The sequence below is a fragment of the Haliotis asinina genome, chromosome 5 (genome assembly GCF_037392515.1).
Source record: "Haliotis asinina isolate JCU_RB_2024 chromosome 5, JCU_Hal_asi_v2, whole genome shotgun sequence".
In the NCBI taxonomy this organism is placed as follows: Eukaryota; Metazoa; Mollusca; class Gastropoda; order Lepetellida; family Haliotidae; genus Haliotis; species Haliotis asinina.
The window spans coordinates 27834307-27861343 of NC_090284.1; the positions used below are offsets into that span (position 1 = coordinate 27834307).

A 27037-nucleotide genomic window follows, 5' to 3' on the forward strand; every position below is an offset into this window, starting at 1 on the left:
ACATATGTCGCATTTGGATACAACTTCATTTCTGTAAGTGTAAAGTTGACCATTTATGTTTAATGTTTTATACTAACATCACATTAAGTCGAGTCATCTCATGGGGGTTTTATGACAAACTTCTTTCACAATACAACACGTATCAAACTACGCAGATGAGCCTCTCTTTAATGGAATTAATGCAGTCATTAACGTGAAAATGGATCTGTACACAAAGCTGATTTTTGGTAATGCAGATAAATGTATTTGTAGAAACGTTGTTACAGTAGGTTAGACGCCAAGTAATATAGATGAGATGAATCATATGACTCGCTGTAGGGGGTGAGGTTACATGTATCTGTCAGCGATGAAATAACATATTCTCATTTAGATTTGCACACTTCATAATGTTTTGCATAGGTATCAAAAGTAGTGTATAACAATGCATTCTGTAATCCAACAATGACACATGCAAGTTATACATCATTATAACTGAGCAAGGGAAATAATCACATGAAACTATGCAAAGCATTGGTTGTACCGTCAAGGGACATAATTCATTGTCCAGCAACCCAATTTGCCCCAAACAACTGTTAAACTTGACAATATGTACACATACATTGACAGGCAATAAACAATTATAATGGCATACAACCAGATAACTGTTAGGTAACCCTTCAAGGATACATAAAAAAGACATATATGGGCAAATGAGAATACATCTTACCCATTTGCGGAATAGAGCCTAATAAACTACTCAAAACAGTAACGCATAGGTAGTAATTTTCCATGTAACTTTTCGAATTTGAATCATTGGTGTCTGTGTAATCAGTATATCTATGTGAACGCTGTCTGCAAGCATTTCCGAGTTTGAATCCATTCTCATTGAGGACAACTCGCCAAAACGCACCAAAATCTGTTTTCCTCAATAAATGCAATAAATTGTGAACGGGGAGAAATTCATTCGTTTTCTTTAGCATGCACATTCCATGCATCCCTTCCAAAAAATTCGGGGGGTTTCAATGCTCTTGTGACAGTTGGCAACCTTAAATTTGGCGTTAAGAGTCATGCCTAGACCTATTGAGGCTCAGTGCAACAGTGCCATTGGTCATTTGGAGGCTGGAGAGTATCAGTCTGCGATTGCAAGGCAACTGAATGTGTCACAGAGTACCATAGCAAGACTTTGGCATCGCTACCAGTTGTAGAGGTCAACACATGATTGTCCGAGGTCAGGTCGACCCCATGTGACCACGTCCGCTCAGGACAGGTTTATTCGGCTTCGCCATTTGCGGAACAGGTTCACCACAGCATCCTCCACAAGATCGGTAGTGCCAGGAACAATTTCTAATCAGACCACTTACGTGTGGTAAGGTACCATTTACGTGTGATTAGTATTCGTTCCAGAATACCTTTACGAGTACCTGTCCTTACACGTCAACATCGGTAACAACGTAGACAGTGGTGTCGCCAACATCTCCCACCGCCATTGCAAAGGTAGAGAACTGTTATCTTCAATGATGAGTCACGTCATATGCTGCTACGTCCCGACGGAAGAGCACGTGTATATCGACGTCGTAACGGCGCTACGCTGCACGTTTTGTACAGGAAGTGGACATATTTGGTGCTGAGAATGTCATGGTTTGGGCTGACATCTCATACAGTGGCAGGACAGATCTCACTCAGGTCCCGGACAATTTGACAGCTCGACGTTACCGTGATGAAATCACAAGGAAAGCTGAGTACAATGGATGCAGATACAAATCATTCACCAATACGAAAACGCTTTCATCAATATTTCTGCTCTCCACGCACACATGAGACAATAAAACCATTCCACATACATACATCTAGACAACTGGGAACCATGGTTGTGAAAAATGGAACAATACTTACAATACTACTACTATACAAGAGCTATAATACAATACACAATGAACTTTTCTGCTTTAACGTAAGTTATCAACTTTGTCTAGTTTACAACATTACCATATGTAACGAATTACCAAATAACATTTTAAAGGCAGTTAATTTAATGAAGTTATTAAAAGAAACAATACACTTAACTTCGTGTTAACGTATTAAACTGACCTGTTTGATGTTAACTGTCTACCAGGCCCTAGTTCCTTGTTGGTGTGCTGTGCTGTGCTGTGCTGTGCTATACTGAAGTGTTGTTAGAGGAGTACCCAGATTAGTTCATAGGAATTATGGGAATTTTAAATCAGCCAATTTAGAGCTATGAATTAGGGTCATTTGATAAATAATAATCCAAAGTGAGACAATACTAGTACTCTTGATCCAGTAGTTTTCTGAACCGGAAATGCAATAGAAACGTTTCAGACGAATATAATGCATCTGAAATACTTTGAAATACTTGACAAACCTGGGCAAATGTCAATATGATTGAGATATGCATAAAACCACAAACTTTAGAACACTACCACCAACCCTCAACATTTCGAGTGACCTATTTATGACTTATATAATATTTTATTCTCATTTTCCTTGTGAAGAATAAAACAGTGTAACACCATTTTATTTAAGGTAGTTATAAAATAGTTCTAAACAAACATACCAAACTAAGCTGTGGACAGGACGGAAGTGTCACTGAGTCAACGGGAAAATATACGAAAAGAGGAAGATTGAAATACATCACGTGTTATGCCATTACACCAGTTGAAATGGCAAATTGTGGAACGTATGGTCGGTGTTTGATTGACGACACACACATCTTCTTCCTCAAATACCGTACGTACCCTTACTTGCTAATCCAAAGGTCAGGTTAACAATGGCCTAGAACAACAGATAAACAAGTCTCAAGTCCGAACCTGTCCCGTCACCCATCTTAGCCCCTCACCCAGACCCTATCCTCGTGAAAACAGGCATCTGAGATGCAGTTTGGGTGTATCTATGTGTATCTGTGTGTGTGCTATCAGTATAAACGAAACAGTGAGTTTGGCAGTCTCCATTTCCCCGTTTTGTTGCCTTGGTTGGTCTTCCTGCTTTCTTGTTATCCTTGTACATTAATCGTGTGTTATTCTACCCTGTGTTAGCATTATTCATCTACTTAATCAGCATATCGACTGATAGAATCAGTCATTCGCGGAGGCAAGAAATGAACTTGGAAAAAGGACCACTATTGTTATTCCTAAGAGGCGTGACGTCTTCGTATTCTAACATGCCTGTTCTTAAAGGCCCGTGAAAATAACATGCCATGTGATGTTGATTTACGACAACCATATGTGCGTCTCATTTCGACTCCCGTTCTGCGTTATATGGGCAACAGAACATGACAATGTGAAATTATTGCCAGAAGAAATAATAAAACTAATGATCGAAATCATTATTTCATGTTACAGACGAGATTCTGTCAGAAAGACATTCACATAAGTAGTTAACGGGCATCTCATCTCAGATACTTCTTTGCAGTGTAATTAACGTATTACATTTATCAATAGCTCATAGCTTACAATTGTAAATAACCTACAGATATTTTCTTAGGTGGCTGTAATCTAATCTCATAAACACCATTAATTATTCAATGAATGAAATAAGGACTTTCAAGAATATGTATATCAACATAATGTGAAGCAGATGGTTTGGCAAATTATAAGTTTCAGTTTCAGTTTTGTTTTGTTTTAATACGCTCTGACGTCAGAACTCGCTGGACAATACCTAACACTCATTTTACAAAGACATTTTATCCCAATCCACTGTAAGGTTATGTCTGCTGGATATTTGTTTCGAAGCTTTGGCAAGTAATTAGTTCATGTAAGCATGATAACAGCTGCACTACACAGCCCCTAAACTGTTATTCAGGGTAAAACCTTGTCAGTCATCATGCAGCCATGTCATGCATTTCCCGATTTAGATTGATTGTGTGTGAAATTCGATTTCCCAGTACAATACTCGTGGTCTTGGAAACACAAACCATTCTGCTAAAATGACATAAGGATATTGTGCTCATTGAAAGTAATCATCATGCACCATCACAATTAAACATGGTTGATTTACTGCGATAAAATTACAGGTAAATACGCTTTTGCTGGATTTCAAATCGATCTTCCGACTAGCATTAATGTTTGATCAGTAAGCTTGCCTACGGGACAGAGAGCTGAACATAAAATAAAACTGTAATGTTTATTTTTCTCCTCGACAGTCATTTCGTACTTGCCTTCACAAAAGCGAGTAACTTATGATGGTTACTACCGCCAATTACGCGTCCAAATTTGTATTCATATTGATTAGTCATATTCATTGTAAGCATATCACTACTGTAAACGACGGTCATTTATTGGCCACCAGAGTTAAAGCTTCCATTAGTTTTTGTGGCAATATATTATTACAGCGTTATGTGACAGCGTAATAATGAATTATGTTTCCCCATTCTCCTTACATCAGTGGCACACGTGGCCCATTCTGTTTAAAGCGTTGTAATTCTTAGTTCCAATTCATCTTGATTCGCCCTCATAAGTATGCAAGTGTGTCTTTCATGGCATTTGGTAGCTTATCACTTCAGTATGAACGGTGCGTCTAGACAATCAGTTATGCAAATAGTGGTGACCGCTAGCGTCTAAAAGTTACATCTTCAGAAGGCGTAGGTCACCCTGAGCACAGTGATGTTCAGAGGGAAAATCATCAAACATCCATGCTTCAGCGGTACCATACTTTCATAGCAAAAGCTTTTCCGCAGATTTCTCACAGGGCTCAATAATATAATGGCGACAACCCAAGAGAGACCCATAAGTTTATTTAGACGACAACTAATGCTGGGGGACCACTGCACCAGTCCGTGCAGGAATACGTTTCAGTCGGGATGTATATTTCAAAGTATCGTGAACCAGAATGATCGAGAAGTGGTCATCAAATTCATTTGCAGTAGTCTTTAGTGCACAGTAATGAACACACATGTTGACGAACGCCATGCATCACTAAACACTTACATACAGTGGAAGCTGTCTAAACCGGCACTCACTGGGACTTAAGAAATAATCCGGATTAGACAAAGTGCTGGATTGTAGAGCTGATAATAAAGGTACACGCCATTGATGGGACTGAGAATTTATGCTGGTGATGACCACTTGCCGGATTGGACAGATGCTGTTTTGACAGCTTCCACTGTATTCAAATCATTATTCAGTGGTGTTACAGGTGAAACACACCCGCTGTGTAGTTCATAGCAGGAAAACCGGCGTTTCATTAAGTCGTCGGTTGTCGATTGTGTTGTAACGATTGAGTTGCATAAATGATGGTTGTTCAGTCTCGGGTATGGAGGAAAACGTTTTATGGATACAAAAAATGACAGTCTCGGGTATGCAAACCGGCTTCAGTGTTCGGCCGCACCAATTCGTAGTGGTTTAGGTCGGCCCTTCCTGGGTTGAGGTCATGGGGCCACTAGTACGTTTTAAGTAGTCCCAGAGCCAGAGTTCTCAACGTCAACGTTGTTCCAGATGTCAGCTATATCCGTTCAGCTTGAGATGTGTTGCTATGATATTCTGTTTTTATAAGGTTCGTCATTGTGAAGAGCTTAGGAACAGATCGCGTCCACCTTCCGTGCGCTATGCATAATTTGAACTACGTTCTGTAACATTTCTCCGAAGATGAGAAACAAGATTCTCTACCAGCAACGCAAGGACAGCAAGACATATGCCGACGGCACTGGCTGCAATGGCACCAATGTAATCCTGTATATGTAGGGCAGACACGCCAACATCAACAGACTGGTCGGAACAGAACTCCTGGCTTGGAAGCCATGACCCATACCATTTAGGACCCAGTCCCCTGTCCATTGCAGATATAATCCTGAAAGTAGAAGAGTACTTTCGTGATTATACACAAAAGGTACATGCTGCAGGAGGATATTCATAAAATGCAGATAAACCGATCACTTCATCCTGCCATATCACTGATGAAAATCACTGTCACCAATGACGTGGTGATGACGGACATTGTCTCCATGAAATATCAGAGTACCCCAGACACCAATATACAGACCCATAGTCCCCGTGACTTTTAGTACAATCATAGCCAAGTATAACTATTACTGAGGCACAAACTAAGGCATTATGGGCCATTACATGGTCATCGGGAAGTGAGAATGCTTGTGGCACTGAAATGAGTGATAACCCATCCGATGGCGTCAGAAATCTGTTAGCTGGATAATGTTCACATCTGTCTTTTCTCAGTATCTGACAAAAGAACTATCGGGTGTTTGGTATCGATATGCATAACATATGTATTTGGATTTTCGAAATGAGAAATGAAATTCATGTTGAATTGTATGAATGGTAGTACTACTTTTCTCTAGTGTAAAATGTAATACTTACACGACAGATGCACGAGCACAATGAGACTTTTTATTGTCTCATAAACGAGGTTTTAATGGTTTACCAGCATATCAAATTTAGCCTGCATTTGTTTTCATTAAAAAATATAAATATTTTAAATGTACAGATATATGTATAGAGTCGCTGTGCTCCACTGCTGATTCAACAAATGGAAGATGTTAAATCCAGTCCATAATCACAAAAAATGTTTGCTAATATATATATTCAGAGTCTTTTGTTTTAGAATATACCGACTGTGACATATGTAAATATGTGTTTATGAATCACCATAAGATATTGACGAGGACAGGTGTTCGCGAGGGTGGGAGCCTTTCATTCAGCCACTAAATCATGGTAAATGTTCGCTCGAAATAAACACACACAAAATACAAATATAGTCTTCTGGTCTACCAAAACTTTACCAAGGCCTTACTAAAGTAACATTATCTTCATGCAAAAGGCATGTTCGACTTTACATCAATAGTTATGCAGGATGGACACCGCAGGGTTGAATTGTTGGTCTCAGTTAGAGGAAACCCGATGTAAGAGACAGTCAGGGGCATAACATTTTCACCATTCTGAATAGATCTAAACATGCTGCGGTCTCACCGTAGTTTCTTTCGTCTAAGTCTTTTTCTGCAAATATATGGAGCGTTCTTCTTTTTCCATTTCAAAAGGTATTGCTATGTTCGTAGCAATGATTGTGTTAGAATACCGGTCAGTGTTTTGCAATGTACGAACCATGCTTTGTGGACAAAGCATAGGACGTTCATATATACTCAGTCCATATGAAAACGCACCACTCACGAAATCTGGAATAGCTCCACTGATTGATATGTGAAGTATATACTTATGATGCATTTCAGATAATGAATGATTTAAGAAGACATGTAAACATCAATAAATTTCATTCACAATAATGTTAATGCACGAGAGAGGCTTAACTGGTGTAGGGGTCAAACAGGAAAGTCAATAACGGGTGTGACTGCGATTTGCATTGACACATGCGGTGTTCATCAGTCAGTGGATAGTGTTCTGAGGGATAGCATTCCACCCCTGAACAAAGGCAACCTCAAGTTCTCGGATGTTGTCCATCTGGCGTCGACGTCAAAGACGTCGTCCAATTTCATCCCATAAGTGCTCGATAGGGAATAGGTCGGGTGACAGAGGTGGCCACTAAAGCACGGGGATGTTCTGCTGTGCAAGATACTGCATGGACACCCTTGCAGTGTGTGCCCTATGACATGTGTAGTGTTCGGTCTCGGACATGATCCCGTACAATCTGACAGTCCTGACGTGCCGTTGTCATTGTTGACCCGGTCGAGAGCGGTCTCGAGTGCTCCCCGTTTGCAGAAACCTTTAATGGAGTCTTGCGATCGTTGTGTGTGTGTCTGGCAATTTCGCTTTTGTTGGCGCCATTTTGAAGCATGCCTATGGCACGTTCTCGTTCAGGGGCCGCAAGTCGCGGCATGGTGTCGGCGTTTCACAGATGTCAGTGAAGAAGTGAAATTTTATTCGGATTCACACGCTTTTAAAGGCAATATGTGTACAAATTCACAGTGAAATGCATTTTCCCGTGGTGAAAAATGTTACGTTTTGCGAAAAATTGCCTAGCGTTACAGTTAACATGCAATTCTCGCATTTCTTGCACCTGGCATGTCGGGTGACGTCGCTGTAGTGTTTTTGTTGTATAAAATTATATTGAACTTCATTTGAACTTAAATATTGACTTTTTTTCAGTGGTGCCTTTTCATTTGTACTCAGTACAATTACAGTTATTAGTTTACACGCTTATTTTAATGTACACAACTTCACGTCTTCAAGCTTAACTATCTAAATGAAACATGATCTGGACGTCTAGAGTTTTCATGCGTCATAATGTTGCACCGACACCAAGTGAAATTGTCTCACTAAGACGTTGCTGCTTTACCAATGTTGCAACGTCGCTGAATTTCACTTCAGTTACCACTATCAAATATTTCTGAATGGCATAATGTCGTATATTTATGGGGGAAAGTGAACTAGAATAACTTACTCTGGGTAGAAGAGTCTCGCTAGAGGAGAATGCAACGGAAACGTCATGCTGGATGAGGTTGGGAGGAAGCCTTCTTTCATCTTAGCAAGATTACAGGTGCCATTCATAATGACAACAGCAACAGTATTTGCCTGCATGTATGCAAAGTTTCCCTGATGCAAGCGCTGTACCTGGTACTGATAATCCTCAGGCCCAGACTTGGGACTAGCAGCTTGTGTTTTTTGTATTTTCTCCCATAGTTTTTTCAGCTCGACCTGTTTGGATGACTAAAATATGATTGTGTCAAATGAATTTCTGTTAAACTGGAATGAAAAATGGATGATATTACATCAATAGATGATCAGGCAAAGGGCACATTACTGTTTCGTGAGGAGAATTAACTGAAGCTATCAAAGTGAAATGTTTTGACTATGCATTGAATACCTTGACATCCTACAAAAACACATAATAGCGTTTTTAAAAAAATGTTAAGATCACCAGGAGTTCCTTTCACGAAGCAACCTTTACAAGAGTTAACCTTAACTCTCATTCTTTAACAATAGACGAAGGTTACTTCAGTGACCAGCACCTTAGTGCTGTCTGAAAGGAGGCCCAGATCCATAATCCATTTCACGGATATATTACATATAAAATCATTACAACACATGTGTACTTAAATTAATTCGCCACATACACGTTTTACTTTGGCTAGTATTAACCTGTGGTTTACAAATTATATCATAAGAATAAAAGGACACACAAAAGTGCAAGAGTCCCTTTTCCGCGTGTCTTAACATGCTTATATTGCCCTGGGGGTGAAAGTCCGGAAACAAATATAGGAACACTTGTACTATGTTTTCCCTTATTCGTTTCCGTGGGTATAGTTACGTTTGGAATGCATAACAGGGACAAACGAAATTAATGTTTTCCTTCGTTCATTACATCATTTTGCATGCATGACGCAACATGTAAAGGACTCGTTTTGAAGTCTTCAAGTTACCTCTATGACTGAACTAAGATAGCTTCCCACAGGTGCCCCGACGTCATAGACATCCTGGTTTGCAAGCTCCTCCAGGGTACTGAATGGGACGACTGTTCTACTGACTGCTAGGAAGGCCATCAGGTTACCTCTGTAGACAGCCACCATGATGAGGCAGAACAGCCACCAACAACTGAACAGGATCCGCCCGGAATCAAACACAGGGATGTCCACTGATGCTGAGTGCAGTTGCAGTTAAATGTATTGTATTCACTGTCAACTTGAACACTAAGTATATTAAACATGAAGAAGATGTTTGTGCGGTGTCAGTAGCCAAAAGTACAAGATAAACAAGGACAAGTGGTGTGACAAGTGTTGAGTCATCTAACTAGTAAATGATACATTCGTTTCAAATATATTACCATTGACTTGAATACGCTTTACAAATTTTATTCGTTTGTATCTTTCTATTTAACAAACCGCGAGGAAATGGTACTACTGTTCAGCTGTATTCTGATGCCATTCAAGTAAAGCGAAATGAAATTCTCCTTGTAATTTAGCGGAATTGTTGACTTCTCAACTATCCGAATTTACATAGTACGTGCATAAATATTCACTTGGACATAATCCAATAACATGTTTCTCCAGCTCAAGTATCGCTTGACATGTATGTGGAATGTTTTACATGTTATGGGATCATTTTTTTAATTATACCGTTTTAACGACATACTAAGTAGATTAAAGAGAAGTTTTTAAAGGTCACATGCATCCCAAAAATCAAACATACTTAATACACAATTATCACTTATTCATGACATATAACATGCATTGCTGCTTGTAAAAAAACGAATAAACAAAATTATAAGCGTACAATCGCGATTCAAAAGTGCAAAAGTTTGTACTTGGGCTTACTTTCCTCGAAATGAAGCCCTCGGGAGACCGAACCCAGCGGGTGCACTCTAGTGTAACGACAACTTCCGATTGGCTGGTTCATTTGCTGATACGCTGAAGGCTCATTGTGTGTACAGAAAGATGATCTGTTTGATGGGCATTTTAGAAGTATGGCGAGTCACAAGAAAGTAAGATTCTTTATGGATAACACCTTCTTTTATTGTACTTGATGCGTCGTTTCAGTATGGATTCATATACTGCTGTCAAACAAAATCATTTACACATAATCCATAAAGAATGTATGTGGAGATGTTTGGTTCTGTAAATACATGTTCTCTGAATTTGCGTTCGATCCAATCAAAAATCATCTCAGTAGAGATGGTAAACTACTACGTAGCTGGAATCAGTCATTCGTCCAAGTACAAAGCAGGACTTGAAACTGACAAGAGTTTGCACCAGTTTCCGTCAGATCCAGTCATCCGAGAAAAATGGATGTAGTTTGTTTGCAACCCACAGACACAAAAACATGTCATGAGTAAAAGTATCACGCCTGCCTAATTACATAATGTGGCAGAGACAGGACTTGGGTGCACGAGTCGTAAATCAATTTATTTTGTTTATGGCGTACGTCTTGATAGGTGTTAAGTTCAAATTGCACGTCGTGAATGATTGAAGCTGCGTATTGCATATTGTCTTTAGCAGACAGACAGGCAGACATATAGGTGTCAATAAAACAGACATTGAACTTTCTCTGTAAGCTTTCTTATGTAACGAGTAGATTATTTACTTGTTTGTGTACACAACCAACAACACTACTCCTCACGACCTCATACTCCGGGCATGCATTCTATTTCAAGCTCCGCGAACCTATTCACTGCGCATGCGTTATGGGCGCAGCGCAACACAGTTGTTGAACCCACTTTTTCGCCCAGCGCTGGGGGAAATTTACTGAATCGTTTGAACTCTGATTTCGCGGGGTTTTTTTCATTGCGTTTTTTCTTTCAACTTTATAGGTTGAATTGGCATTTTTTATGATTTGTTTCGGTAAGTGCATACCGAAAGGAATCAGAATCTGCAAAGTTGTATTTTGTGTTGCATGTGACCTTTAATGAAACCTGCTTGTGTACAGAGCAGACCGAAATCAATGGTGAACACAGGAAGTGTTCAGTTAATATGTCGTTAGTGTGCTTTAATACAGGATCCATACCCGCTACAGGCGGCATGGTCCTTCCAACCAAGCAATGTACACAGTAGTATGCCTTGTGTCGCGAGTGCCTACATATATTCTCAACTGAATGTTCCTATTACTGATATCCGGGTGTTGACGTAGAGCAAACATTTACCTGTAATTCTTACCTTCACTTAGTGGAGGCATAATAGCCATGATTGTACCATTGTAGTATACGGCCTCTCTCATTATTTGCACTTCTTTATATGGATTAGGAGTTGTCTTAATTAGGCAGCCGTACATCAAGCCAACGATGAGAAGGACAATACCGCCAACGACGTATACGTCCCATTTGAAGCAAGAAATCAATACTTTCCACGCCTTGTTTTCATCCTCCATCTTTTTGTAAATGACCGTGGAATATTCTGTGAGTATGGGATACGTGAACTCCATCACTTTCGCTCGTTCAATGCTCATGGCATACGGGACAGAACATAAGTCGGCCTCCTGAAACAAACAGGATGTGTGTAAAGTGTGTAAAACGTACTAAATGTACCGACTAACACAGCGATATGTAGCTCTGTGTAAGTTAATGATTTCCACTGGTTTGGAAAGGCTGCATATATGTTGTTAAGTTGTTGTTTCAAGATACGCATTATTGATGTTTACATTATGGTCAGTGTAGGCCGATGTCGATCAATGAAGGACAGAAACAGAGCACGCCGCTTATTCTATAGTGAATGCACATTTTAATGAAGGTATATTTGAACTTTCGCCATGATCCTGTGGGAAAGTCAAATAAGTATCCCGAGCCCTGCATAGATAGTACTTTCTACCGCCAATCTTTGGAACATTGCTGTCCGTGGTCCTGTTGTGCCTCCTAACAGTTGCTGTTTGTATTTGCTAAAGATGAATAAATAAGCACAACCATCCGATCCATTTAGTTCGTTTGTTTGTTAGTTTCACACCGCACTCAGCAATATTCCAGCTATATGGCATCGGTCTTTAAATAATCGAGTCTGACCCAAACAACCCAGTGCGCAACAACATGCGCATCGACCTACGCAATTGGTATGTGGTGACGTGTCTGTTCGGCCAGTTTTTGTACGGTTACACATGGGGTCATGAAACGATGGCATATTTAATATTCTTTGGGGACAGTTGGAACCACTCGAATTAGGCTATTCGCCAAAACCAAGACACTTTCCAATTGGGTGGTTTCAAAGGTTTATCAATTTCGACGTGGGAATATAAAATACTAAGATCATATTTGTTTATTAAGAATTCACCAATCACGAAAGTATAGCTTGGAAATGTTCACTGTATTTCCGAAGCGTTAAGATGTTCTCAAGATACCTCTGACGGTGGTTAGTCGGTTGTTTCGTCTCTAGTACATGGAGAGGACATTTATTCGTTCTGACTCTATAAGTGATTTTACACTTGTTAACAAAATGTGAAATGTCGTGATGTGTGTTGTTTTTTTTTTGTTTTTGTTTTTTTATCCAGTTTCTATGCAGGCTGCCTTCAAAGGCGATTTTAAGGGGTACCACCTCTCTGCTGATCGATAGATCTCAAACCGGGTCTTCCCATCGCAGACAAACTTAAAGGTTTCTCGCCCAGATACAATTGTCAAAAGTAACAATAGTAAACATACATATCTTATATATCAACGTTCAAAATCACGTTGAAATTGTTGCTCGTTCTGAGATGAATGTTCTTGTATATCTCACTGCGTTCCCATTGGTCCATTTCAAGATTTTCTTCGCCTAATAGTCGCCATCTTACTGTATTGCGCAAACAAACGATGTCTATTTTCTTAGAGATATTGAAATCAAATATTGAGACATCGTGAATGCCAATGTTGATTAGAAATAAATGTCTTTGAATTCGTTCGCCCGTAAAGCAGCCAATACAGTGGTAACCTTGCGCTTTTTACGCCAGCTTACCGTATATATTATATTCAGATGAGCGAGTTTGGCTCTTGCAAAGGGATGTGGCAAAAATTGGCTAACTGGGGTCGCATCAACTTTCTCTGTTGAAACTTTCTTCATGGGTGTCCGTATGTGTGTGAGCGCGCGCGAGCGTCTATGTGTGTTCTAAAGTCACTTATCATAATAAATATTATCTTTATATTGTGTTGGTGTATAAGGTACACCTCACAAGTGCACACAACCATGTCTTCTCAAATAAATTTCAATTGTGAAGTTTGTATGAGATTGTCTGCATTGCTCTATACTTTTATATCTGTACGCACCTGCCTCTGAAGCATACCCACAATGCCTGTCCAACTACCGTTCTCCTCCATCGTTCCCCACAGGCCATCTGCTGGTTCAATGTACTTGTAGCTGGTAATGAAGACGACATATTGATTGACTGCAAACCTTGTACAGATAATCATAGAAAACTCGAATATGTTCAAATATATCATATTCTTGACAAACTTGACTATTGATCTGCTGCTTGCGGTATCTATGTTGATGAAGACCACATCACAACGAAAGAGGCAATCATATATTTGAAACTAACCCTTTCTTGTACCAAGTGGACAATTATGATATTTATTGAATTAATAATATTTTTTTATATATCTGTCGATACTTCATGATCATTACATATTGGTATAGCCTGCCAGTATCTTCTGTAGGGCATATCGAAACAGAAGTGGCCTGGTAAACTTTGGAAGCCACACTCTTCATTCCACGTAGTACCATTTGAGAGTAAACGTGCATGGTATTTGCCCGAGGTGATTTCATTTTTCCATGTTGGAAACACACGGGTTTCCCGTGTTTGTGTGGATCATAATCGACCATCGTGGAACATGGCTTTCGATAATCTATGAATTTATAAATGTATAATTCATTCATCGGTGCCAGCGTTGCCAAGGAATTGGCTTGTGCTTTGTCTTGTTAGTGGCAGAATGAAGATAAACTATCGTTGTCAAACTGTATGTTTCAAAATCCTAAAAGGCGTTGTTTCCATACATACATACATACATACATACATACATACATACATACATACATACATACATACATACATACATACATACATACATACATACATACATACATACATACATACATACATACATACATGATAAACAAACACACACACACATACACATACGCACACACCAAATCTTTGCAGGGAATACTGTATGATATGTTTGTATGAATGAACACATTAGTCGATGTGTTTGTTAATGCATACTGTACAACGCAAGTCTTTCGAAGATACGCAAGACGCAAGAAGCACACACGAGTGTTACCTGAAGTTGAAGCGCACTGACAGGTAGTCAATGTATAGCCCAGATATGCCACTGTAGTACACGATATCCCTGTCCCGTTCCTTAACGCTGAAGGGTTTCCACTGGAAATAGGAAGAAACATAAATAGTGGATGTGATGTTGGGATGGAGGTGACAGATGCAACGCCCCATGGGCGAGACATCTTAATACCGTTCTAAATTAGTCAATATAAGATCCAATGAGTTAACTTTTGTGTCATGATATTTATAAACAGTTAAAACCTCCAGACCATGACTTTTGAAGACTAGAAGAAATACTCGGGCTTTTTATATTTCGATATCGCTATAGCATGTGGTTTACTAACTGCAGCTTAAACGTTCCCTAACGTCCGTTTACTTCCTACAACACGCTTTCACGTGTCTAGTACTCTACCTCCAACGCCAGGACCGTAAGTTGTCTTCCGTTCAAACCAAATCTTGCATTAGGAAACACTTTGATGCCGTCCGAGATAGTAGGCCCACATAACGTATGCAGTCTGTTCCACTGTCTGCCACCATGTTGCCACATTAAAGTAGCTATCTCTATTCGAGGTGAAGCCTAAACACACCGACATGTTTTAAGTGCATTGTATTGAAACAGAGGGAAAACCGGATGTAACATACAAGTTGATGTTTTTATCAAGTTAACAGTTTGCTGTCAAAGGTGTAATTTCATACTGCTGCAAACTTGTCAGCATAAAGCATTTGAAGCCTTAGTAGCGACACCCCAACCTGTCTGACCTGAAAAACAAACAGAATGTGATTTCATAACCGGCAACATGAAGTTAGAAACGGATTCGGGTTTCGAGATTGGGGATTCGAATCCCGAATCTGAATAATGTTTTCAGATTCGGGATTCAAAATATGTATGTATGTATGTATGTATGTATGTATGTATGTATGTATGTATGTATGTATGTATGTATGTATGTATGTATGTATGTATGTATGTATGTATGTATGTATGTATGTATGTATGTATGTATGTATGTATGTATGTATGTATGTATGTATGTATGTATGTAATGAAATAATGCGACATTTTAGTTGACGTCACGGCATGTTTTGTGCATTTTACACATTGAGTGGAAATTAGGTTAGATATATACCAATCAGCAATCAGAGTCGTCTTTTTCCGACGTCACAAAATGCACAAAACATGCCGTCGGCATCCAGGGGTTAACTTTTGTTTGAACGTTTATATGAAGTAGTGTTATATTCGTTTCCTTGATGAAGAAGGAAATGTTATGAATTTAATATCATTTCCTCTGGCACAGATATACAGAAGCTCACTCAGTGGGATACGTCGGGTTTCAGGTCACTTTATTTGTTGTTTATGGACACGAACCCGGGATCTCAAATCTTCTGATTGAGCAATATACCGTTTATTACAGCATGTGCATGTTATGACATATATACTCTCCCAAGAAACGCATAATGGAAATTGCAATGTCATGTAGCAATGACTTAAACGTGATTCATTTTACGAAAAGGGTTTGGTCTGTTTGTGAGTGCTATTGAAGTGTCCTTCAACAATATGTTAACATGCTCCACACTTATTTCTGTTTTATTTGGACACAATTCAATATAAATTTCTCAAATGTAAATTTTACTTTGGTTAGAATCTTTATAAGATTCTGATTTTGTCTTTTGCTACTTATTATTCTTATCATTTTTCTCTTTGTTGTGTTTCTAGAATTCTAAATCAGTGTTAAATATCTAGAAATGTACATTACACAATGCCATTTTAGAAAGTGGTCAAATGTGCCATATTTGGGGTTAAGCGGTTGACCTTGTGTGCTGGCGATTAGGTGCCTGACTCTGAGGGAGCGGATTCGAAACCCGGATGGGAATCAACCAAACAAGTACTAGAAATTGCACTTTAATAACGAGGAAGTCTCTATCACAGACAAAACTCAATATCTGTTTTATTGACGCCTATGTGTTTGCTAATGACAATATGCAGTCCAGAACTTCACTCACTGACCCCACGCATTTTGAACTTAACACCCACCAGTCTATACACCATGAACAAAACACACTGCTTTCTGTCACATTATGCAGTTACACAGACAGGCAGGTGTGACACTTGTACACACGATATGTTATGATGTTTGTTGTTTGCAAACGAACTGCATCCATTTTTCTCGGATGACCAGATCAAGTGGAAAACGGTGCAAAGTCCTGCTTTTTAGCTGGACGAACGAGTTTCCAGCCACGCAGTAGTTCACCATCTTGGTATTTGTTAACTGGTTTGAACGCAGAGGAAGAGAGCATGTATTTACAAATCCTAACGTAACTCTTGCTTGACAACGGTACAAGATTCCACATCGAAACGTCGCATCGTATGCAATAAAACAATTGTCACCCATAAAGAATCATAGTATCTTATAACTCACTATACTTCTAAAGTGCCAATCAAACAGATCGTCGCTATATACACACACAATGAACCACCAGTGTATCGGCAAATGAACAAGGCAGTGAAAAGACTTCGATACGCTAGAGTACACATTTCGAGGGAAATAAAACCAATTACAAAATATTGCACATTTGATTCGCGACTGCACGCTTTTAATTTTGATATTTGGTTTTTTTTGTTCACAATCGGCAATGTCATGAACAAGTGATAATTGTGTTTCAGTTATGTTTCAGTTTTTGATTGCCCGTGACCTTTAAAAGACATAGAAGTACTAGATAATTTCGATACAAAATAAGATAAATGTTTCATCATGGGTAGTTTAGATGAATAACTGAAATGGTTAGTGGCTGTACCATCAAAACGTGTTGAAGTATTGTAACATTATTGTCCTCCTGAGAGGGTACGTAAGTCCCAAAGCATTCAAGGTAAATTTAAACCTACTGCTAGTTTTAATCGTGGTATATATGTTCTTTAAATTTGTGGCTAGTTTATCGAAATTGCTGATAGCTAAAGGGATGGTTTAAATCCAGCTAGGGTCCATGCATGAAGCAAAAGTACTCTAAGCCCCCATGGTCCCAAGCGTGGTGATCTACCTTCAGCTGATCTATTCAGGTGATCTATTTTTCAGTGACAAAAATGAATCCCAAATCTGGAAGAAACATTCTGATTCTGGATTTGAATGAGGTTCAAAAATGGAAAATTTGGTTATAATTCCGAATCCAACCATTTGGTCGAGTCAAGAATCTGAAAACAATATTCAGATTCGGGATTCAAATGCCGAAACCCGAATATGAAGAAAAGTCTAACCTGAGGTTGAAATATGGAAAAATGTAGGTTTGGGTGTTCATGTTTTTACGATACCCAGGTTTACTAGCCGCCCCTAGTACCTTAGAAGGGGTGAGATATTGTATACTGACACTGTTGTTCATAACTCCGAATCTGAACAAAATATTCAGATTCGGGATTCGACATCTATGTACAATAACTGTATCTATATATCTATGTATGTATCGATGTATATATGTATCTATGTACGTATCTCTGTATCTCTGTATGTATCTATGTATGTATCTATGTATCTATGCATGTGTCTATATATCTATGCATGTATTTACGTATCTATGTATCTATATATATCTATGCATCTATGTATGTATCTATGTATTTATGCAGGCATGTATGTATGTATGTATGTATGTATGTATGTATGTATGTATGTATGTAAGTATGTACGTACGTACATATCTATCTACCTACGTACGTAGACATGTACATACGTACCTACGTATCCATGTACGATAGATAGATAGATAAGATAGATGCAACCTCCATTAAATGACCCTCGTTGACTGTATTCATGCACAATGAGCGCTTTGTTGTGTTTTAATAGCAAATCATGATTTGCTATTGTATTTCAGTATTCCAGATGAATCACATTTAGTGTTCGTGTTCGTCTGCACAAATCGGGTTTATTGTCAAGCACGTCATTCTACATGAACATACAACCACGTATGGTGTGAAACAGTTGGTTAAAAAGGAGTCTAGGCTCATTTTACATTTTAAATCTTTAATAATAATATTCTCATTAGACACTTCGGGATTTAGTAAATGTTGACGTGTGTTGGCGACTTTATAGCAGGTGTTACGGAACATACACCATAGGCAGCAACACTCCCACTTGTATATATTACCCGACAAACACGTAGCTTGTAAGATTAGTTTTACATCGCTGTCAACAATATTCCAACTATATGATGGAGGTCTGTAAAGTCTGGACCAGACAATGCAGTGATGAACAGCAATGAGCATTGATCTACATAACTGAGATATGATGACACGTGTCAACGGGCCTGACCATCCGATCCCGTTAGTCGCCCCTAACGGCTAGCATGGGATACTGAAGGTCAATTCATCCATATCCATAACAAATTCAAGGTACTTTGTTAATGACTCGAAACAGATTCGAACCTGACTGTCTAAAATGGCCAAGTACAGGTCTACCTACCTTCTTATGGTTCAGTAAGATAACATTGTCAAAAGTCAGATCTGTCACTGCAATGCCTTTGTCGTCCTTTGGAATGAGAATCCACTTGGAGAAATGTCTCAACACCGACCGTCTACCGACCTTTATATCAAGCTCCATACCCTGATGGGAATATATATACTCAGTCAATAGGACAATATTAGTTTGTGTGGCAAAAGTGAGTGAGTAAGTTTAGGTTTACGCCTCACTCAACAATATTCCAGCTATATGGTGGACCAGACAATCCAGTGATCAACAACATGAGCATCGATCTGTGCAACTGGAAACCGATGGCATGCGGTCAACCAAGTCAGCGAACCTGACCACCCGATCCCATTAGTCGCCTCTAACAACAAGAATTGTCACCTTTTATGGCAAGCATAGTTTGCTGAAGGCCTGTACTACCCCAGGTCCTTCACGGGTCTTGTGTGGCAATATATGTATAGAGAACATATACATTAATAACTAATTAAGTTGGATACGTTACACACCAATAGTATCATAGTGAGTGTAAGAAACAGGTTGTAAATCAACGCGATCACATATACTGGCATTGTGTTCATACACAAAGATTCACAATCAATGATACTGATCATTCACTTGTGGACACCGGGAAGGTACACTGATGTATGTGGCAATCGAACCACCCTGTGCTGCAACGTGCTAAACAATATAGCTACGTACTGTGAAAAGACAATGTTGAATACATTTGGTGGTGCATCTCAAGACGAAGTTGAGTGTTCTGTGCATCGTATGGAGTCTCTCATCAATGACAATGTTATCCATGACAGATCTCAGCTGATCACCAAATGTACTTTGGCTCATCAATCGCACTTTTATTCCACGATCTAAGTCATCAATAAATTTGTATAGGCATGGATCTGAAACACACAAATGGAACACAAAACCGATTTATACCTGCTATTGCTAATGTCTGTGTGCTATTCAAAACATGTTACAGTGTCACTTTATCTCGGGTTCATTGTAAAAGTTTATGGTACACAAAATCAAAGGTAAAGGCTTTAAACCTGGCATCCACCATCTTATAAATGGAAATGAAATATTAACAGATACTGAAGATATTGCAAATAAGATAGGTGAAATTTTAACTAAGCACTCTTCTTCCTCTAACTATGTCAATTTCAAAACATAAAATTGACACATAAGGACCCAGAACTGTTTTTAAATGGCACTCCCATCAAAGCTGTCAAGGAGGCCAAGTTTTTGGGTATACTTTTCGACTCCAATTTAACTTTTCTTCCACACATTAAATTCCTAAAAAATGAATGCTTGAAGGCACTGGATCTATTAAAAGTTGTTTCCAATTCGATGGGATCAAGCTACCTTCCTAATCTCTATCGATCACTGGTTCCCTCGAAAATTGATTACGGTACTATTGTGTATGGTGAAGCCTGCAAAAGCAGATTCAGTCCATCACCAAGGTCTAAGACTTTGTATTGGGTCCTTCAGAACTTTTCCTGTCGACATTTTGTATGTCGAGGTCGGTGAGCCTTCTCTACACCAACACCGTATAAAACTACAATATATTATAAAATTATATTCTAACCAGTCTAATCCTGTATTTAATTGTGTCTTTCATCCTCTGTATGAGGATTTGTACAACAAACGGTCTTCTCTTGTTCCGCCTCTCCGTTTTAGAATTAAACCATTCATTCCCGCTGCCGGCATTGAGCTGGAAAATATATCTCCTTGCCGTTTGCTTTCTTCTCCTCCTTGGCAGTTGGTAGGCCACAGATTGACCTAACATTAACTACATTTAAGGAAACAGAAACTATCGACTTACAATCTAAACAAGAATATAATCAACTTAAAAATAGATATTATACTTAAAAAGCCTTACTTACAGATGGGTCCAAGGACGGTGGTGCAGTGGCTTCTGCCACTGTCATTGGATCCAGGTCACTTGCTTCAAGAATACCAGATAACAACTCTATTTTCACTGCAGTAGCAAACGCTATTTTAACGGCCCTAAAATGTATTGAAAGACACCCAAAATACAAACACACTATAACTGTTTCCGACTCCGTTTCTTACCTTCAGGCTATTAAAAATCTATATTGCAAACATCGACTTTTAATACAAATTATTGAATTGTATAATGATCTTGCTACTGGCCAATACGACATCGTCTTTTTTTGTTGGCCAGCCATGTTGGCATTTATGGGAACACAATGGCCGATCTTGCTGCCAAGGCAAAGCACATGGGTGGTAGTCCCCCTGGTCCCTATTATGATGTTCTACCTTCAGCTGTTATTGATCTATAGCCCATATCTTATATTGTACACTGTTTTAGTTTCACATGCTAGTTTTATGTTTATATCTGTGATAATCTAGTATTTCACTGTCGATGACAGGTTTTTACGTTCTCAATTTATTAACTTTAATATTGATATAAATCAAATTGTTCTCGTCACGATATGGCTTCAATATTGCCGATGTGACGCTAAATATTAATTCACTCACACACTCACTCACTATAAAAGTTTTAAAAGTCATAATATAAGCTGCCTTGTGCTGTGAATGAATGTAATCTGTTTGGAACAGATGTTCATCTTTTTGCTTTTCTCTTACCGCAAAATTAGTATGGATGACTAGTCTCAGCAAATACTTTCATACAAGACATTGCAAAGGGGGAATATTATGTCCGCTGTGCAGTATCTTAAACACCATAACAGAAACGCGGAATGCTTCGTTTATGGCGGTGTTAATTATGAATATTGAAATATATAATATTTGTTTTATGTCAGTTTTTCATTCAATGTCGGTTCCAAATACCAATTGACAAAACCCATACCTGATTAACTGGAGAAAGAGAAGGCCCAAGGGATGGTGTTACAAACTCTATGAGCATCATCAATATGGGATGTGAACACTACTTGCAGGTGGATCATATTGCATCGCACCTCAAATTATGCATTTTCCTGTGGGCTATCAGCCCTTCGCATGCCTTGCCTTTATCTCGGCATTGAGAGCATATAATGGGACAAAGATCCAACACTATCCAGAAGAGATCCGCGTTAGTTTATCTCGATTATCGCCTCTGCCACAACGGAAGAGAGACAATGTCCCTGAACAAAGACAGGTCGGAAGACGGAGTTGTCAGGGAAATCGTCGACCATGTATAATTACACGGATCGTTCATGGTTGGACTATTCATGCACAGTGATAGTGTCTACCACGTTGGCCGGATACGTCGGTACTAGCTGCGGCGGAGACCACAACTGTAATGGGATGTCTACAACGCAGACAAGCACGGAGTCACGTTTGTTGATGGGGAGTACACGTTTCGCGGAGTCGATCAGCAGCAGACCGAAATCGCCTCAGATACACCAGGAGTGGGGAAACACAGCGGTATCAACATTCCGAAGTCTTCAAGATGATCGCGTGACATGGGACACCTCCATCAGAATTGTTTGTTTCCCGGACTTTTAAACTTACTTCTCATGGTAGCGCCATCTCGATTACAGCACGATCTGCTCAGACAACCCCGATAGACGCATTCCATGTGAAGCTCCAAAATCTACATATGGGTAACTATCACTGCGATAATGCAGGCTATTGTTTCCCAATTTCTTTGACCCAATGTGGACTAAATATATCTAAGCCCTTCAGATATACGTGACAGTAGCAGTCGGGAAAAGTTGTCACTAGTATTCCATGGAGCCCCCATCATGCGTTCACTAACCTATCTGCTGGAGGTTGTACATGTGTAGAGGGGCATTATTAGTGCAGGTTATAGGCTCCCGTCCGTTTAATCCGTCTTATTCTGTTGACAGAATGAGTTTAGGACAGACCGACATGTCGGTGGTTATACCAGAATGCCTGGATGAGATCTACGGTTAACAGGAAGCGACATGAGTCGTAAACATAGTGTGTGACGATCGTTGGAACCGGAAGATAATATCCAACCGGAAGTGATGTCACAAAAAACAGATGTGGTGTCATAGATTCGATTCCATACAATTTTTGAAATGTTACTTTTTGTTTTCTTGTAGTCATGAATTCTGTAATTTGGCTACCATCACATATCATATATTCCTACAACCTTCACCCCCACAAACAATATCATCCTTTACCAATCATAAACAGGCTCTGGGCATGTTCATGAGTAAAGCTCACCCTGCGCCTATGTCTTTTTGCACATTTAACATTTACACCGAAATTATGTTATCTTTCCACGTTTGTAAGCATTATGACTGAACTAATTAATTATACGTGCCAAAGTATTCCCCAAAGCAGCCTTTCATTCCGATTAGCACTGGTTCCTTCTAGTCAACGTCAATATATCTTTTCAATGTTTATCTTATCCAATGAGGTTTTGTATCAAAATAGCTATGAACAATATGAACAGTGCGTAAACATTTGGCAAGTTATTCGTCGCACAAGTGAGTGATTTAACAATATTATTCTTCGACCTTTTTGCTAACTGACGTAATGTAATATCAGGGGAGTTTCAGATTGGAGTCAAATTGACCAAGAGTTCTACCCGAAACTAGACTTGCAAGTTTCTGCATCGTGAAAGGTTAGCACAGCATGATTTTGTCAATGAAGTCATTTGTCTCTATAAATTATTTGTGTTGTATGATGGTCCATGAAGCCTGGTCGGCTTCAAGCTCTTGGACAACTGAACCAAATGTTTTGCAAACAAAGAGTAAAAATACTCTTTCCGAAAGAGCTGGCGAAACAACATCAACAGCCATAATTGTAATTGAGGCCATCATTAACATTTGCAAGTTAATGTCTACCAGGTTAATTAAAAAGAATTACTTTTAGTAAGAAGCATACTTTTAGTAACAATGGGTAGTCCCAAGCTGAGGAAAATCTTCACGGTAATATATCCTAATGCACACGTGATGTTAAACACAAGTAAAACACAACCACCGGGGTTGTGTCTTTTATCTCACAAACAACATGGAATAGTGTTTAATCAAACTGAAGTTTTCAGCCTACATTTACACTCTACTGTAATGATCCGTGATGAAGACTGAAGGCTTTAAGTAAGCTATTGCAATCGGGCACAAAAGTGTTAAATGTTCAAAGACGAGTTTTTTGGGGAGCAAGCCCCAAAAGAGAGACAAGGTGTTTAAAGAGAGTTTCTTTCAACGGACTAAAATTTACACTAACATATAATGTTATACTACCATGATACACCACTGGCACTTCAAAAAGACGGTTTATAAAATACCGTCTTTTAGTGTACTAGTCATAGTGCTTTACTAGTTATGAGCTAAAAGAATTTGCCAGGCTTCGGGGAAATATTTCAGACTCTTCAAACATGCAGGTAACAAAGGCACTGTAAGTTCCCATGGTACCTAGTATGGTGTTCTATCCTCGGCTGTTGGCAATCTATAGTCCATTTCTACATTGTATTGTCCCAAATGTTTTTCTCCTTTTAAAGATATCTGCTAGCTAGTTTTAACTCAATCTTTGATAGGCTAGTGGTTTTACTGTCCTTCGTCGACAGGACTTTACATGTTATATGAATGTATTATGAATGTAGAACTAGTTTTAGTCACGACATGGCTGTGATATTGTCGATGCGACCTTAAATCGTAACCCACTGACTCACTCACTCAAACATTAAGATATGAAGTTAACACACATTATAACTCACCGTTTTCGTTTTCGTAAACAACTATAATACTTTTGATCTTCTCTGTCGTAAGGATGGGTAACAGTGTGGATGCCACGTGCTCATCACAGGTTGGTGCTATGTCTGACGAAACAAACAAATAATGGAAGTGAAAGATCCAGGAGACTCTGTGAATATACAGATTCATGTATTCACAAGTCCACTAGAGAACACAGCACCGACACAACAGTTCTTTATACACACACCCCGTTCACACCCGAAGCCTGATCACTACGTGACATACAGACGTGGGGCTCCTTTCACAAAGCAACCTTAACTAAGGTAACCTTAGTGCAATGTAAAGAATGGGAGTTATTGTTAACCTTGGTTACGGTTGCTTTGTGAAAGGAGTCACAGGTATACGGGATACCTGTATCGCCATACCTTGCATCCCTCTGAAATGTGCAGCCGGTGATGAGGCAGTCTGGCCGAACGGACACGTCGAAAGGAACAATATCAGTAGCATCTCTGAAATAGATTTATATCATCTGAGTGTAGATAATGCTTCCTGACTTCAAATCAGTCTCACGGGTTACTACATATGTGAACTTTTAGTAGCTTTTGAGATAGCTCCCTGGATCATAGGCAAGTCATGCATCGACATCTCATTACACATAAATTGCTCTTGTGCTCATGGCCTAACTCACGAATGGAATACCCCAGATAACATACTACCTACAGATACCAAATGCTCCAGGTTCAGTCGTTTGTAATGCATTAACTCCGGATTAGGTACTACATTGATCTGTTTGCTCTACTGCGTTCGATCAACAATTAAAGTGTTACCGGGTTTACTAGGCAGCATCCAGATTGGTGACAGGTCATACAGATTGCTCTCCTCACTGTGGTGGTGAAGTGTGTGTCCCTTCCAACTGTTAATGTGGTTCTCAGTAGTATTGGGCACTTCTTTCATAAATGACTACATATCATACTGCATTATATACGTACTCTCTTGCCGTTTCGTTCCCCCTCCACACAAAGGCATCCCTGTGTCTGTAGTTACCGAACCGCGGTCGGTGAACAAATTCTCTGTGACCACCCATGCTATGTGCACTGTATTTACTGACCGATGTTACCAACAATCGCTTATTGACTACTGCTCTGCTGCAATTGAATTGCAACGCGACACTGAATGGTCGTGAAATCATGGCGGCTGATGTTATGGATCGTGTATTATTTGCTACGATACCAGTGACATGACTGATGGTATTAGAATGTTTGTGGTGAAATATTGTCAATATAAAAGATGCCAAATCGATAGTCATGACTCATTTACCAGGTGTGTCACATCCCGGGTGGTGCTACAGTCCAACAGTAGCAGGGATGACGTCTGGCTCTGAGCAATGCCTGCCGTCGGGGGCTTCTGTGGGCTTTTTACAATTTTGATTTGTTGTGGGACATTGGCGAACACAACGTCAAGATAGTTAGCAGGGGTTGATGCGGCTATGTGCGGAACTTTACATTGCCCTGAAGCCCCTGTATAATAATACTTGGTTTCTAGGAGGACGCAAGATAGTTAGAATTCGATACACAAAGGGCGCTCCCGGCCTTATGACTTTGTCGCAATAACGAAACCCTTTGGGTTGCCACGGACGTTTTACAGCTCTCTGTAGGTTGCAGTGTGTCTGTACGGTCTTACGTTTCTTAGGTAAGCCATAGTCAAGTTCATGAGGACCTATGGGTGCTATCAAAGTGTCTGGACACCGAGAACCCCAACCCCCCCCCACCCCCCACCCCCCCCCCCACGAAATACAGCTGGATATAGCCTTGATTCTCATATTAAAATGCATCTTAGCCCAAGTGTGTACATCATGAAACATAATAGCTGTCTGTGCGCTTCATCTTCCTTGTTGCTGTTACACCATACTTTCACCCTCCCCGTCCCCATTGTGTATCAATGTTTGGCAATCGTTTACAGATAAAGAAAATCATATAGAGACTTAATCTAAAATTGAAGTAACTGCATTGCAACAGTGTTTTTTCTAAAATAATGATAAAGGTAATAGCAAAACATGATTTTCAAGGTCAGTGTTTGCGTCAACAGAATACACTTCAGTGCAGTATGTAAGCATTGTTTCTGTATGGTGGCGATTCATTCAGATTCAGCTCCAATATAAACGTGTTAGCGTTGACTTTTGCAAAATGAAACAAAATCTGCTTTAGGTGAACTAATAACTAAAATCTCATGTGACCATCACTAACTAAGATCCTTGACTAGAATGTCATTATACAGTCCTAATAACTTGACTTACCTCATAGCTTGTCTTATGTGATAAAGTTCGTTGAACTCACTTCCATTA

General features: G+C 39.4%; 1 protein-coding gene across 1 annotated transcript; it reads right to left on the bottom strand.

Moving 5' to 3' along the window:
- Nucleotides 1-4711: 4711 nt before the first annotated feature.
- On the bottom strand, nt 4712-25206 carry LOC137284383 (glutamate receptor U1-like). The gene is made up of 11 exons (XM_067816167.1): nt 25122-25206; nt 24720-24821; nt 19769-19965; nt 19067-19207; nt 15034-15198; nt 14623-14723; nt 13609-13699; nt 11543-11861; nt 9317-9534; nt 8338-8603; nt 4712-5778 (listed from the first exon to the last, which is right to left on the bottom strand). Exons 1-11 carry the CDS (start codon nt 25201-25203, stop codon nt 5535-5537), a joined length of 1926 nt encoding a protein of 641 aa, XP_067672268.1. The 5' UTR covers nt 25204-25206; the 3' UTR covers nt 4712-5534.
- Nucleotides 25207-27037: the final 1831 nt, after the last annotated feature.